The 15,075-nt window shown below is 43.8% G+C and overlaps 1 protein-coding gene across 1 annotated transcript in view; it reads left to right on the top strand.

The window, feature by feature from the left end:
- The window catches only part of Chp1 (calcineurin like EF-hand protein 1), a 38,083-nt gene extending 23,938 nt beyond the window's left edge, over nucleotides 1-14,145 (top strand). The window contains exons 4-7 of the mRNA XM_020176204.2: nucleotides 4,252-4,379; nucleotides 8,899-8,960; nucleotides 12,252-12,374; nucleotides 12,500-14,145. Of these exons, the coding sequence (XP_020031793.2) occupies nucleotides 4,252-4,379; nucleotides 8,899-8,960; nucleotides 12,252-12,374; nucleotides 12,500-12,553 (367 nt within the window). The 3' untranslated portion in view covers nucleotides 12,554-14,145. The remainder of the gene's footprint in view (nucleotides 1-4,251; nucleotides 4,380-8,898; nucleotides 8,961-12,251; nucleotides 12,375-12,499) is intronic.
- The last annotated feature ends 930 nt before the right edge of the window (nucleotides 14,146-15,075 follow it).

Here is a 15,075-nt window from a genome sequence, read left to right on the forward strand (position 1 = left end):
ACCCCCCCAACCTGGCCCTAGATTAATTATTTTTTTGGGAGGGGAGGACAGTTCTGGGCTTTGAACTCAGGCCCTCACTCTTGCTAGGCAGATACTTTACCACTTTAGCCATTCTGCCAGCCCTATTTTATGTTAGGTATTTTCGAGATAGGGTCTCACGAACTATTTGCTCTGAGTTGGTTTTGAACTTTAATCTTCCTGATCTCTGCCTCTTGAGTAGCTAGGATTACAGGTGTGAGCTACCGGTGCCCAGCTGCTAACCACATTTTAAGTGCTCATGGCCACATGTAACTAGCGGCTATGATGTTGATAGTGCAGTTCGTGCATCCGTGGTTGCTTATCCTCCTCCCTCTTGGCTACTTCACACCATACACACTTTTTCAAGTGGAGTGTTCCTTGAGTTTGTCTAATGTCGAACTAGACTTTTTTTTTTTTAATTTCCAGAGACAGATCCCCAGCTGGCCTCCAGCTTCCTCCTGCCTCAGCCTCCCAGGTGCTGAGACTTTTTTTTTTTAAGTTTTAGCAAGGATTTATTTTAGTATATAATAGAGTAAAGTAAAGAGAAATGGGAGGGGGTGGAACATTTCCTGCTCCCCACCCAGGAAATGGGAGTAAAGACTCTGGAAACTAGACTTTTGATTTGCTTCTCTACCTAATATACTGCCCTCACATTCCTGAGGACAGATTTGCTGATTTGATTATGGTTTTTTATGACACATGAAAAAGATAATTATCATAATCTTTTTTTTTTTTTTTTTTTTTTTTTTTTTTGGTGACACTGGGCTTTGAACCCAGGGTTTCACACTGGCTTGGAAGGCATGCTGCCACTGGGGCCACACGACCAGCCTTTAATCATACAATCTTGTTTGAAGTAATCTCCTAAACAGTTTCCTTTCGGTTTCATGTGAGTTGTCTGTACGATCCAAAGGTCTTCAAAGTGTTGTATGTGTGCCAGTTTTAAACAGTGGGACTTGAGCCAGGTGTGGTGCTCCATGCCTATAATCCCAGCACTTAGAATACTGAGCCAGGAGAACCTCAAGTTCAGGGTCAGTCCGGGCTATATAGCAAGACCCTGTCTCAAAAACAAAACAACAACCAAAACAAAACAAAACACAGAAAAATAATGAGACTGTCAGCTAGAGCACTACCAGATAAAATGCCTGGAAAGGAAATCTTAGGAGTCTGAATTTGGATCAGAGGAGTTGGGTAGTTGAGATGGGAGGTTGGACACTTGGTAAGTGGGAGTGGCAGTCGGGGAGGCTGTCAGTCAGTTTACATCAAATTGGGAACTGCTGTCTGTCTCTGGCATGGCTTTTGTGCTAAATTCTTCCATTTCTTTGCTACTACTTGCAGTGGCTGCAGAGCATTGACCCCTGTGCAGAGCCAGCTTTCACAGACATGCTTTGTATCCAAACCTTTTGCCAACTTTTTTTCAGTTCCTTAGTCATCATGGGTTATTTGAAGAGGCAGCTTGTGGAAGGCTATTGAAAGACTAAAGCACATTATCTCTGATCTGGTGGTCCCTCCGTCCTCAGCACATTAGTGTTAAGGAACCCAGGCAGGGCACCCGAGAAAGCAGAGGCTGTGCTGGCCACCACGTCCCGGCAGCAGCACTGCTCCCTCTGCCTGCTGTCATCAGATGCAGAGAATTGCCTTCTGGGCTTTTATTTCTCCTCGCATCTTGAATAGGTGGAGTTTTCCCTTCTCTGTGTGTGTGTGTGTGTGTGTGTGTGTGTGTCTCTGTGTGTGTCTGAGTGTGTGTCTCTGTGTGTGTCTGTGTGTGTGTCTGTGTCTAAGGTTGAGATTTTGTTAGTAGACTATTTCCATTGAGTTCTGCTACTTAGAGGCATCCCGCTGACACTGGATGTACTCATTAGCCTGTTGTTATGGGAGCAAGTCACATCCTATTCCATGCATTTAATTCCCTGGATCTCACTCACATGTTTACCATGCACTGCTCCAAAGACCACATCACCACCTGGAAGAACTAAGGAGCATTCTTTTGACTACCATGAGCTGGAGAGGCAGCCCTTGAACTTGCGTCTTAGGTCTGAACAGGGTTGACTTCGTATCTCATCTAGTACACAAACATTGGGTACTGGAGATAGCTACAAGAACCAGGCCACCCACTGTTTCTATGTTTACCTTAAATAATGTCACATCGGACATTCTTTTCTAATATTAAAGAACATTCTTCAGGACCAGGTGTGGTGGTACATGCCTGTAATCCCAGCTACTTAGGAAGTGGAGATCAAGGTTCAAGGCTGCCCTGGAAAAAACTTACTGAGACTCCATCTCAACAGACAAGTAGGGTATGGTGGTGTACATCTATGAGAAAGGCATAAGTAGGAGGATTGAAGTCTGATGCTGGCCCAGGTAAAAATACAAGACTCTTATCTGAAAAATAAGGGCTGAGGGCATGGCTCAACTGGTAAAGTGCCTGCCTAGCAAACCCAAGGCCCTGAGTTTAAAAACAAAAAAAGAAAAGAAAGAAAAAAGAACGTTTCTTCAACTGAGCTTAGTGGCTCATGCTAGTAATCCAGCCACTTAGGAGGTAGAAGTAAGAGAATCATGGACAGAGGCTGGCCCAGAGAAAATGGTAGACCCTATCTGAAAAATAACTAAAGCAAAAAGGGCTGGGGTATATAGCTCAAGTGGCAGAGTGTTTGCAAAGTAAGCTCCAGTACCAAAAATGATATTCTTCATAGCCAGGCATAGTAGTTCATAGCCAAGTGCTAACAGCACTTGGGAGGCTAAGAGGATTGTGAGTTTGAGGCCAGCCTTGGCTGTATAATGAGTTCCAAGCCAGCACATGCTAGCATGCATGTTTCTGTATGACACAGTACATATAGAAACCCTGTGTCAAAAAAGAAAAAAGAATATTCTTTATTTGTTCATATTTTAGAATTGTTTCTTATAGGGCTACTGATTAACCTATGGCTCAATAAAAAGATTTTATCTAAACTTAAGTGCTCAAAAGGCTTTATACACAGAGAGGTCTTTGAGAACATTGTTTATGATCAGGGAGATTGAAGGGGAAACACCTATCCAATTATGAAGGAATGATAAAGTCATGATGTGGTCACAGTATTATACGGGCATTTAAATGTTTCACGCTGTTTATATGGGTCTAGGTGTGGTATTGCGTGTCTATAATCCCAGCTCCACAGGAGGCAGAGATCTGAGGTCAGCACTAGGCAAGTTACTTAGATAAAAGGATTCAAAATTACATGTACAGCATGTTCACAGATATGCAGGAAGTATAGAAAAGTTAATGAAAGAAAATGTATTCACTGTCAACAGTGGTTTACTTGATTGGTAGAACTACAAGTGGTATTTTTCTACTTTTTTCCCAAGTTTTCAAAAAAAAAATTAATTGCTTATATAACTGAATCAACTTTATTTAATTTATTTATTTGTTTTTTGGTGGGACTAGGGTTTGAACTCAGGGCTTCACACTTGCAGAGCAGGCACTCTATCACTTGAGCCACACCTCCAGTCCATTTTGCTCTCGTTATTTTAGAGATGGTGGTCTCTAGAACTATTTGCCCAGGCTGGCCTCATACCTCCATCCTACCAACCTAGGCCTCCCAAACAGCTAGGATTATAGGATTATAGGTCTATAGGCACCTGGCTCAACTTTATTTTAAAAACAGCTTTTCCATTATGCCGTAACTTCAAAATAGTTCTAGGTTTAGCTTACTGTAGGGGGGAAGATGGGAGGTGGTTGAAGAGCCTTTGGGTTAAAATGGCCAACTTGTTGCTTACCTCAGCGTTCATAGCAGTGAGTAGAAGTTCTGGCTCTCCTACCTGTGTAGCCCTGGCACTACTCTAAATCCATTTTTTGGAAAATAGGTAAAGTAAATTCAGTTAACTGTGACCCTGCTTAAGTCCAGTTGTCTCCTATAAGCCTGCTTAGTCATTTACAAGTGGCAGTAAAACACCTGCTTGACAAGGTTGAAGAGAGGCTTAAATGGAGGTATTTTATAAGCCATGAAGTAGCCTGGATAGGGAAAGAGCTTATTAAATGCACTTAGCATTTACTGTAGCTAAAAGCATTGCCCATATTTCATAAGAAATAATCCCCCTGGGGCTGGGAGTATAGCTCAGTGGTAGAGCTCTTGCCTAGCATGGGTGAGGCCCAGGGTTCGATAGCCAGCACTGGAAAACAAAAAACAAAGTAAAACAAAAAGCCACCCCCCCACCCTCCACCCCGAGTGACATGTTCTGTTTGTTACATTTCCTAACCAGGGAGGACCAGGTAAACTTCCGTGGATTCATGAGGACTTTGGCTCATTTCCGGCCCATTGAGGACAACGAAAAGAGCAAAGACGTGAACGGGCCAGAACCCTTGAACAGCCGAAGCAGCAAGCTGCACTGTAAGGAACTGAAGTCGTCTGCCTTAAAATAGTTCTTTCCTTTCTTGTAAGTCAGTCATTTTCTCCTCTATTCATGGAGCAGCATTGCAAGAGCAGAGATGCTGGAGTTAAGCTGGCTGAGTTTGAATCCCATCTCTACCATTTTTGGGCTATGGGACATTAGGCAAGCTATTTAAGATTTTTGGGTTCAGTTTCCTCTTCTGTAAAGTGGGCTGTTGAGGAATTCTGCATGAGGCGGTTGTAAGGATCACTAGAGGCCAAGTGCTTCAAACAGTGCCTTATGTCTGTCCAACAAGTGTTCCTTCTGTGATGATTGTTGCAATTCATTGAGTGTCTCCTGTATGCCAGGCATGGGGGAAGGTATTAGAGCGACAATAGTGAGTTAGACCCACGCGCCATCTCTGAAGAGTAATGGCTATCCTCTGTCCATCTAAATTAGGTAGATACTGGATGTGACTGAAGGAGTAGATGGCTGGATTGCTGTGAGATTGAATTTTTGTCCCGATGCCTCTTACCTCCTTTCTTTGGGTACTGTCCCTTCTGCTCTCATTGGTGCAGGTGGTACTGCCCAGTCTCTTAAAATACTTTTCCAGGAAGTTGAAATTGAAGTTCTGTTTTCTTTCAATACATGTTGAAATTGAAACTGATTGAACCCAGGCTTCTCTTGTAAGGGTGTGCAGTGGTGCACAGGGAGGTCTGTGAAGCCACAGAATAAGGGGACCTGTCAAAGTTTTTTCATGATGATTTAAAGAAAGCCAAAAGGTTTTTTGGTTTTAGAGTATATTTGCATACACCCGACAAAGGTTCACTCCTTTGTTCCTATATGAGGTGCAAAGTTTGAGAAGCGCTAAAATGAATCTTGTTTAGGACAGCGAAGGTTTTAGTACAAAATTACTAAAATACTGTTTGGCCCTACCACAATATTCTGGTCCTTAAAAACAGCAGAAAACTTAAATACACACAAAATTGAATACAGAAAAAAACTAAATTCCAGTGACATCCTCAAATTTCCTTCATCTTTTCTTTTTTTTTTTTTTGGAGGGGGACACTGGGGATTGAACCAGGATCTCATGCATGCTAAGCACATACTGTAGTACTGAGCTACACTGCTGCTGCCTTTTGTTATTTTGGTGGTATCTGGGTTTGAACTCAGGGCCTCACGCTTGGTTGGCAGGTGCTGTACCACTTGAGCCACTCCACCAGCCTCTGTAGCCCCTTTTCCTTAAACTTTTCTAGTTCTCTTGCCAAATCTATTTCAGCAAATTTTTTTTTACAAATAGCAGCAGTTTTAGAACAATCGACATGCCTGACTCTTGGAAAGCATCCCTCAGCAGGTGGCATGGATGCTGACATGCATTTAACCAGTCATTAAAACACCTGCAAGTGGGGCACAGCAGCACACGTGTGCCTGAATCCCAGCACTCCCAGCACTCGGGAGTAAGAGGCCAGCCTGGGCTATATGGTACAACCCCATCTCAAAAAACCAAATTAACCAACAACACTGACACCGTAGTGTTTGTGCTTCTTTATTTACACTCATTGACAGGATGTGGCATGGGGCCAAAGGACTACCTCATTTGTTTTTTATTGATTTTGGGTTTTTTTGAGATAGGGTCTTGATATGTAGCCCAAGCTGGCCTCAAACTCATGATCCTCCTACCTCAGCCTCTCCAGTGCTGGGATTATAGGCTCTGGCCACCATTCACAGCTCAAAGAGCTATCCTTTTCTCAAAACAGTGAGAAGCACAAGTGAAAAAGCATCTCTTTTGTTATTTTTGAGACTGGGTCTTGCTCCTCTATAGCCCAGGCCTGGAACGCTCCTTCTGCCTCAGCCTTACCAGTGCTGGGATTACTGACACGAACCACTATGTGCAGTTTGCTTTCTGTTCTTGAACAGGGATATCATTCCCTTATCTAAGGCACTCTGTACGTGAACCTCTCTTTTAAAATATTCTTCCTTCCATCAGGTGCAAGAGCACACCAGTCGTCCCAGCTGCTTGGGAGACTGTGGCAAGGGGATCAGTTTGAGCCCAGGAGTTTGAGGCCAGTCTGGTGAACATATCAAAAAAAAAGAAAGTAAAAAAAAATTCTTCCTTCTGTTTACCTGAAATATTTTCATGATCCTCATGGCGTGAATTTTCTACTTGACAGAATTTCATGTATTTGAAGATAAATCTCTAACCTTTATGCCAGTTCTTTCACAATCTTCCTTATGGGGGAAAAGGAGAGTTTGTTGGGTATAGAGTTTCATAATTGCAAGTTCTTAAAGCTCTAGAGATTGGTTTCACAATAATATGACTCAACACTTAATTCTACTATTAACCTAGAGATGCTTAAGATGGCAAACTTTGTTACATTTTTTTTACCACACACAAAAAAATTGCAGCCATACTCCAGTGGCTCATGCCTGTAATCCTAGCTACTCAGGAGGCAGAGATCAGGAGGATCAAGGTTTGAGGCCAGCCCAGGCAAATAGTTCAAGAGACCCTATCTTGAAAATACCTCACATAAAACAGGTTTGGCAGAGTGGCGCAGATGGTAGAGCAAGCGTAAAGCCCTGAGTTCAAATTCCAGCATGCCAAAAAAAGCCCAAAACAGATGGGCATGGTGGTCCATATCTATAATTCCATCTAATCAAGAGGCTGAGGCAAGAGAATCTCAAGTTAGAGTCTAGCCTGTTCTACCCAGCAACACCTTGTCTCACAAACCTTTTTTTCTTTATGATATGATTGATGACTTTCAGTGCCTCCAAACTTCTCTATTTACTTTCATGCAAATGTGCTCCAGTATATCTGTAGGACCCAGGATGCATTCCTGTTAGCATCCAGCAGCGTTACAGCTATTCTCATTTTCAGTGGTATATTTCCTTCACCAGGGCCAAATTCTACAGTTTGGGGCTGGGAGAGGAGAGACTGATAGAGGTTGTGCAGGTTAGGAGAGTACCAAGTGCTAAGGGAGCCCTCCAGTGCTGTGCATGGGATTCTTTTTGTGTGCTTGTAGCAGTTACTGGGGTTTGAACTCAGGGCTTCGAGCTTGCTAGGCAGGTGCTGTATTGCTTAAGCCATGCCTCCAGCACTTTTTGCTCTTACTATTTTGGAGATAAGTTCTTGAATTTTGCTCAGGCTGGCCTAGACCACTATTGTTCTATTTTGTACTTCCCACTGTAGCTGGAATGACAGGTGCATGCCACAGCACCTAGCTGTTGATTGAGATGGGGTCTCATGTACTTTTTGCCTGGGTTAGCCTCAAACTGTGATCCTACCAATCTCAACCTCCCAGGTAGCTAGATTACAGGTGTGAGCCACCAGAGCCTAGGTGGATGGGATTCTGTTAGGAAGGGGAGAATGAATAGGTGAAGAGGGAATTTTGAAGGAAGTGAAACTATACTGTTAAGTGTGGTAATGGTAGATATATGACAGCAAAACAGTGAAGCTTAATATAAACTATGGACTTCAGTTAATAATAATGTGCCATTATTCTTTCATTTATTGTAATAAATGTGCCATGTCCCTCCCTTCTTCTCTACCCCTCCCCAGATTATAGGCATGTACCATGATGCCTGCCTTTATTTTGAGACAGGGTCTTTCTGTGTAGCCTACAGTGGCTTAGAACTTGCTATGTAGCTCAGGGTGGCCTCAAACTATTCTCCTGTTTCTCCTTGGTGTTTTCCCCAGCTCCACCAGAAATTCAGCAATATGACAAGCCTGTTACTTCCTCAGTGTGCCTACAAAATCACCCAGTGTTGTCACACTGTTCTCAGAGCAGCTCTTTGGTGCATAGCAAAAGCTGAATGGTTTTGTTGTCCTGAGTACTTGCTTTCATGGACACAAGCACAGTTCTTGTATATCCTATTTTCTAGAAGACTCATCTATTGTTAAACAGGAAGAAACCTGAGAAGGCCAGGAGTACAGAAGAGTCTGGCTGTTTGTAATCTGAAACTCCAGGTGGTAGGGCATTGCTTGACATTGGCCGTGTTTCTAAGGCAACACTCTGTGTAGGCAGCTGTTGTGTCTGTGTGGCTCTTAGTGTTGGTTTCCTCTGAGTGGTGTGTGGAAGAGCTTATGACTCGTTTGAGGTGACTTACTTACAGAACCATTTAAGCATATGGGTTTTTTTGCTTGTTTGTTTGTTTGTGCTTTTCTTCCCCCCACATTCTAGGATAAGAAAGGGAACATTTGAGGGACTGAGGGTATTGTTCAAGTGGTAGAGAGTTTGCCTAGCTAGCACGAGGCCCTGAGTTCAAATCTCACTACCATCAAAAAGAAAAGAAAAGGAGCATTTGGCTTTCTCGTATGAAATTTTCTGATTTGTTACAAGAGAGAGTACATTTCATCAGATCTAAGATGCCATCAAGTGTCAATTTCCTAAGTTTTACAGTGTCTTTAAATGTCCTACAGTTAATGGCAAATCTGTCAGTTGGTTCCCAATGTTCTGTCTAGTGTCTTCTACATGTTTAGCTTCTTCAGAGAGAAGAGGCAAAACTGCGCAGGATTTCTACTAACTTCTTGTTCCCTAACAGTTGCTTTTAGACTGTACGATCTGGATAAAGATGACAAGATCTCCCGTGATGAGCTGTTACAGGTATGTGAGCCTTCTAAGACAGCTTGTGCTGTGGACCCTGCCTGCTTGTTTTTGTGGGCATCCATCGTTCTTTCCTTCAGTGAGCATTAATTTAACACCTGCTTTGTGTAGTGTTCCATCATACATACAAGACAGAACAAAGGACTTGAAACATTTGCAGTGGCTCCGAGGCCTCACACACACTGATGTCTCCACCACTTAGGTGCTAACTGCATGTCTCTTAGTGGTGATTGCCAGAGGGGAAATATGTGACATGGTTTAGAGCAAATGGTTCAGTTATTGCCAGGGCGGCTTGTTGGCAGTCAGGTGCTTTGTGGTGATTCTCAGGTAAATTGTGCTGTTCAGTCTATCCTTTCACTTGACCTGACAGTCAGTTGCTGACCGCTCTGTCCTTTGCTGTTCCTGTGGACAATTCCCTGCCTCCTCTAGCACTGGTGCTCGTTGCTTTCCCCTGTTCTAAATTCAGATGGGGAGAAAATTATCCCTGCCTTGAGACTGGCCGATGCAAGGAGGCTACACATGCAGGGATCTCTATGGGGTGATATTTCTGTTCCACGATACACCTAAAAACTGAAGTGGTTTCCACTCACTCCTAAGTAAATCTAAGTTCATTCAGTGCCTTAAGAAGACTAAAAGTTAAAGATTGTTTCAGCCAGATTAAAGACCAACCGAAAGTTTTCCAACATTTCTGTCTGAGCAAAAACAAAACAGTACGCTGATCAGTATTAGTGTTCCTTGCTTTTGAAGTAGAGATAGCTTTCATCACTGAGAAGAGTTTGTCGAACTGAAAGTTGTACACATGGGCTTCTGAGCACCGAAGAGAAGGACAGAGCAGCCATTCTGGACTTACATGTTTCCATCCTCTGGTCCAGAGCTGGCTGCTAGAAACATGGTTTTGGAATGAAGCGTTGATTGATTTTCTGTTATTAGGCTAAAGAAAGCCTGGGGCAGGTAGTAAGGAGGACACTGTGACCAGATTTCCAATCAGCTCCACTGGAGTGCTCCTGGGGCTAGGAATGACTTTGGAACAAATTACTCCTGGACTGTTGGGGAGTCAGACGACTAGTTTTATTGTAGTAAGAAGAGAATGTGAACATTTTTTGCCATAGTGAGAGGACAAAGTTTATCTTTTCAGACACTGTGAGTTCTAAGACATTTGCTAAACCTATAGTTTATTGCATATCATTTATACTTCAATAAGTATAATTCTGTGCTCCCCAACTCATGAGGCTAGCACAGCTTTATGTGTTTGTTCATTTGTTTGGTGGCACTGGGTGAACTCAGGGCCTCATGCTTGCTGGACAGGCGCTCTTACGACTTGAGCCACTCCTTCAGCAAGGCTGGTGGAGCTTTAACATGAAAACCTTATAAAGACAGTATAAGAAAAGAAAATTGTGACCCAACCTCTTTTATTCATATAGATGTGAAAATTCCAAATATTAACACAGTGAATAATATGAGATACTGATACTATGAATCAAGAAATGTATGGAAAGAATACTATATTTTAAACTTCACTAGGAACAGTAAGTGGCAACACAGACAGGTGGAAGGAGCACTGGCCTGCAAATGGAGGCCTGGGCAGATGGCTTAGGCCAGAGGTTTTGGGACCTGGATCAAGTCACTTCTGAGCTGGCCCTCAAGTCCTCATTAATGGATCGGATAAGGTGATTTTTAAGACACTGCACTCCTGGTGCAGTACACCACCCAGTTACGAATGCATCCCTCAGTTCTATAGTTCTTTTTCTGGGTGTGGTGTCGGGGATTGAGCCCATGGCCTGGATTATGCTAGGCAAGTACTCTACCCCTGAGCTACATCCTAAGCTCAGTTGTTCATCATTCTAAAAATCAAACAACTTAGAAAGTAATTGGATTGAAATCTGAAGAAGTCACAGTTTGAATTTGGTTTCATTGACTTGGCCAACCATGTTCAGGGAAATTGGCTCAAATGGCCTTTGCCGGCATGGCCTCTGTTTTATTAACCCTTATACATTTGTGCCTAAAATGTACAAATTCCAGTTTCCAAGAGTTGGTTTACAGCTGGGTACTATGGTTGGTACACACTAACAGTGGCAGCTCCTCGGAGGCTGACGCAATAGATCACTTGAGCCCAGAAATTCAAGGCCAGCCTGGGCTACATAGCAAGACCCTGTCTGAAGAAATAAACAAAAAAAAATTGGTTTGTGAAGGAAGAAAACAGTGTTGGTATAAATCAGTATGTCAAGAAGGACATAGAGAAGCAAGTGAAAGGAAGGCCTGGAACTATAGGGCTACAGGGTTGCCTTCTTGTGGGAAAGCTCAGCTCTTGCCCAGACAGAGGTGGCTATCTCTATTCCATTCAGCCTAAGAGTCAACTTTTTCATATTATATGAGAGTACAGTATTAAAGCTGCTTCTTTTGTTTAAGATAGCAATTTTGTATAGGTGTGTTGCTAGGGATTGAACTCAGGGCCTGGTGCATGCTAGGCAAGAGTTCTATCACTGAGCTATGTCCCCAGCCCTTTGTTTTTATTTTTGTTTTTGTAACAGGGTCTTGCTAAGTTATCCAGCCTAGACTCAGACTTGCAGTCCTCTTGCCTTGGCTTCCTGAGTAACCTTCAAGAGTCTTTATGTCTGCCGGGTGCTGGTGGCTCACGCCTGTGATCCTAGCTACTCAGGAGGCAGAGATCAGGAGGATGGCAATTCGAAGCCAGCTTGGGCAAATAGTTCGTGAGAAATTATCTCGAAAAAACCCATTAGGTTTTTTCCAGGGCTGGTGGAGTGGCTCAAGGTTTAGGCCCTGAGTTCAAAAATCTTTATGTCTTTTGGGCAATACCCCAGGAATAGCTGGCTTAATGCACCTCCTCACAGAGGTGCATTTGGGTGCCATTCCAGAAAGTCCCACCAAACTGAGATCGATAAGGAACTAGTGTGACTCATGAAGCAAGATATCTGGGAATAGGTTGTCTAGGCTGGTCCAAGACCCTGGCTTTTGGTACATCCATGCCACATACCCCAGGATGGCTGCTATGCCACCAGGCATTGTATCTGCTCTTTAGGCAGGAAGAATAGGGACTAGCCAAATGCAGAGGACTTTCCCTTAGTGAGGCATTGCCTGCCTATCCAGGGACCTTGCTGAAGAGCTCTGCTTCCATCCTTGTTCGGAATGGCCTGCATGAGAAGCGTATCGGTTTTCTATCCATTAATCTTCAGACAGTCAAGGAAAGGGGTGCTGGGTGGCTTTGCCTGTAACCTCAGCAGGAGTCCCTCTGAGTCCCAAGTCCCCTGTGATTCCAGGCTCTTGGTCTCGTAGGTGCTCCGCATGATGGTTGGAGTGAACATCTCAGATGAGCAGCTGGGCAGCATCGCAGACAGGACCATCCAGGAAGCCGACCAGGATGGGGACAGTGCCATATCTTTCACAGAGTTTGTGAAGGTCAGTCGATCACCTCTTGATTTTGTGTTAGGTTCTGCTCCATAGGGGGAGGGGGAACGCGCTCTTCGGAAAAGTTCTTGGGATTGCTGTGCTCTTCCTAACTGTACTGGGGTTTTTCCTACCAGGTTTTGGAGAAGGTGGATGTAGAACAGAAAATGAGCATCCGATTTCTTCACTGAAGGACAGAGACCAAGCCATTCCTCACTCTCTAGTATTTAAGAACTGGAACTTTAGAGCCCTCCTGCCCACCAGCCCCACCTCCACCCTATTGTCCCCTTCCCAGAGTATTCCTGCGATTGCATGACAACCCAAACCCCATCTTTCCACAAGGCCCTGCCTTTGTTGTTGACCCAGAGCACGATGGCATGCTACCCCGGTCCGTTTCTGCTCAGTGGCCATCCACCGGTCTTCCATCTATAAACACCGTCTCCCCTGCTTTGCTGCTGAATGCTACCTTCCATCCCATCTGAGATAGTGAGAGAGGGATTCCTGCCAAGAATGACAAGCCAGCAAGGCTGTCACTGATGTAGACAACAGCCATACTGCCTTGCCAGCAGTGAAGCTCTGGCTGCTCCTGCATCCTGTCTACAAGTCCTTTGCTTCCTCCCTCCTGGTCACCCAGCCTACCATCCACTTCTTCCAGCTTCCCTGCTTTTTATTAAGCCTCACAGTTACCTCTGCTCCACTTGGCACCCCAGGTACGCTTGTTCAATCTGTTTCTGGGTTGGCAGGATAGTTGGGTGATCTCGATTATCACTTTGTGGGTCTCTGGGATGTTGCCTTTCCAGGAGCTTCTCAGTAACCACTTCTCTTGAAAGAATGTGACCCCCTCCTTGGTCCCCTGCACTGCAGCATCATCAGAGGGCTTCTGAGTGGAGAAGTCCTTTGTGAAAGGTGGCCTTGGTGAGAAGTGTAGAGCTGAATCTTCTAGGTGGCTTGCCCAGGTCACTCTACCTCTGGCCTCTGATTCCCATGGCTCCTCTGTGAATGCAGTGTTAACTATTCAGAAAATAGTCCTGTGTCTGCAAGTTTGCTTAGCTTTGGGACACTGTGACCACCATAGCGGCTGTTCTGACAGCATACTTGGGGACCTTCTTGTGGCTTTTTGAACAAGGGGGCTGGATGCCCCATAAAGCCCCTGTGTTCACACGCTGCAGCCTGGGTTATGCCTGTGTTAGCATGCACTGGACTGTTTCCAGGTCACATTTGCAAGTAGAAAGATTAGTGCTGCAGAAGTGCCTAACTTATCCCAGTCCAAAAGAATTAAAGATTACGTCTTGAAATTTTGCATAAAATTCCCTGTGAATTTTACACTTGGCAAATGTTAATGCAGGAAGCCATAGTCAGCTCCTTATACAGATCCAGAGCATTGAATGTACTGTATCATTAGCTGCCTGGTTACATCACCTTCCTAGCTCCTAGTGTAGACTCCTAAAACCAGGGGTCTGACACTGGTGGCACAACCTGAGGTGGCATTAGAGGTTTTTGAGTGAGCCAGAGCAACTTTTCTGCCAAAGTCAGCTTCATTTAGACTTTCTGGAATCAGGCAATTGCCATCCCATGTCTGTCTGTACAGGTTTATTTATTCATCTGATGCCCTTGGCTGACTTTCTCTGACTCGTTGCTTGCTGTTTGCTTGCTAGTTTCCTTGCTTTGGAAGGCTATCAAAGATGTATAAACAATTCTTTAGGAAGGAAATTGCTTAAAAAAAAAAATACCACTGCAAAGGAATGGGTAAAGGTGGGGAACAGAGAGGCATGACCAGGCTGGATGGTTCAAGTATAAACGGGTGAGGAATTCTTCATGAAGTATCAGTTAACTCTATGATCAAGTGATACTAAATAGGAATTATACCAAAGGGAAAACTTGGCTGTTAAGAGAGGTACTTCAGAGGCTCCTTGATTTCCATCTTTAGAGTTCCTGAGATACGGCTTCCCTCCTTTGGCTGTCTAGCGAACTGTTTTATTCCACAGTTGTGCCTTATTGTCCCCAGTTGTATTCTTTGATCCATCAATAAAAGACTTACGGTTAAAACAAAATAAGTTGGCTGATTTTTGTCTATGTGTTTTAAAGAGTTTTATATAATTCAGTGACCTTCAAGCTTGAAATCACAGATAGTGTCTCCCCTGCTCAGGGTTATGTCAGTGCTGTCAAATGCGGATGCACTTAGCTGCAACCCAGACCTGGGAAGTGGAGGCACTCATCTCTAGGTGCTGACACTGTCTGATCACTCCCATTCATTCCAGGTAAGATTCAATTGCTTTTCTTCACTCCCTAAATCAAAGAAGGAAGTCAGAAAAAAATAAAGTAGCCCCATAAATAGTCTAGTGTAGCTCAGATAATCTTAAGCATCCTATTAATCCTGAAGGTATGGCTACATGAGTTTATAAGAAAGATCTCGCCAGGTGCCAGTGTCTCACGCCTATAATCCTATGATACTTAGGAGGCAGAGATCAGGAGGACTGTGGTGAAGCCAGCCTGGGCAAATAGTTTGCAAGACCCTATCTCGATAAAACCTATCACAAAAAAGGGCTAGTGAGTGGCTCAAGGTGGAGGCCCTGAATTCAAACCTCAGTACTACAAAAAAAGAGAGACTTCAAGTCCTCCATGTTTAAAATGTGCTGGTGCTTACAGGTTTAATCTTCAGAATGATGGAAATTTACTTAAGTGGAACATCCCTGATAATACTAAACCAAAAATA

Source organism: Castor canadensis, chromosome 2, assembly GCF_047511655.1.
Source record: "Castor canadensis chromosome 2, mCasCan1.hap1v2, whole genome shotgun sequence".
Taxonomy (NCBI): domain Eukaryota; kingdom Metazoa; phylum Chordata; class Mammalia; order Rodentia; family Castoridae; genus Castor; species Castor canadensis.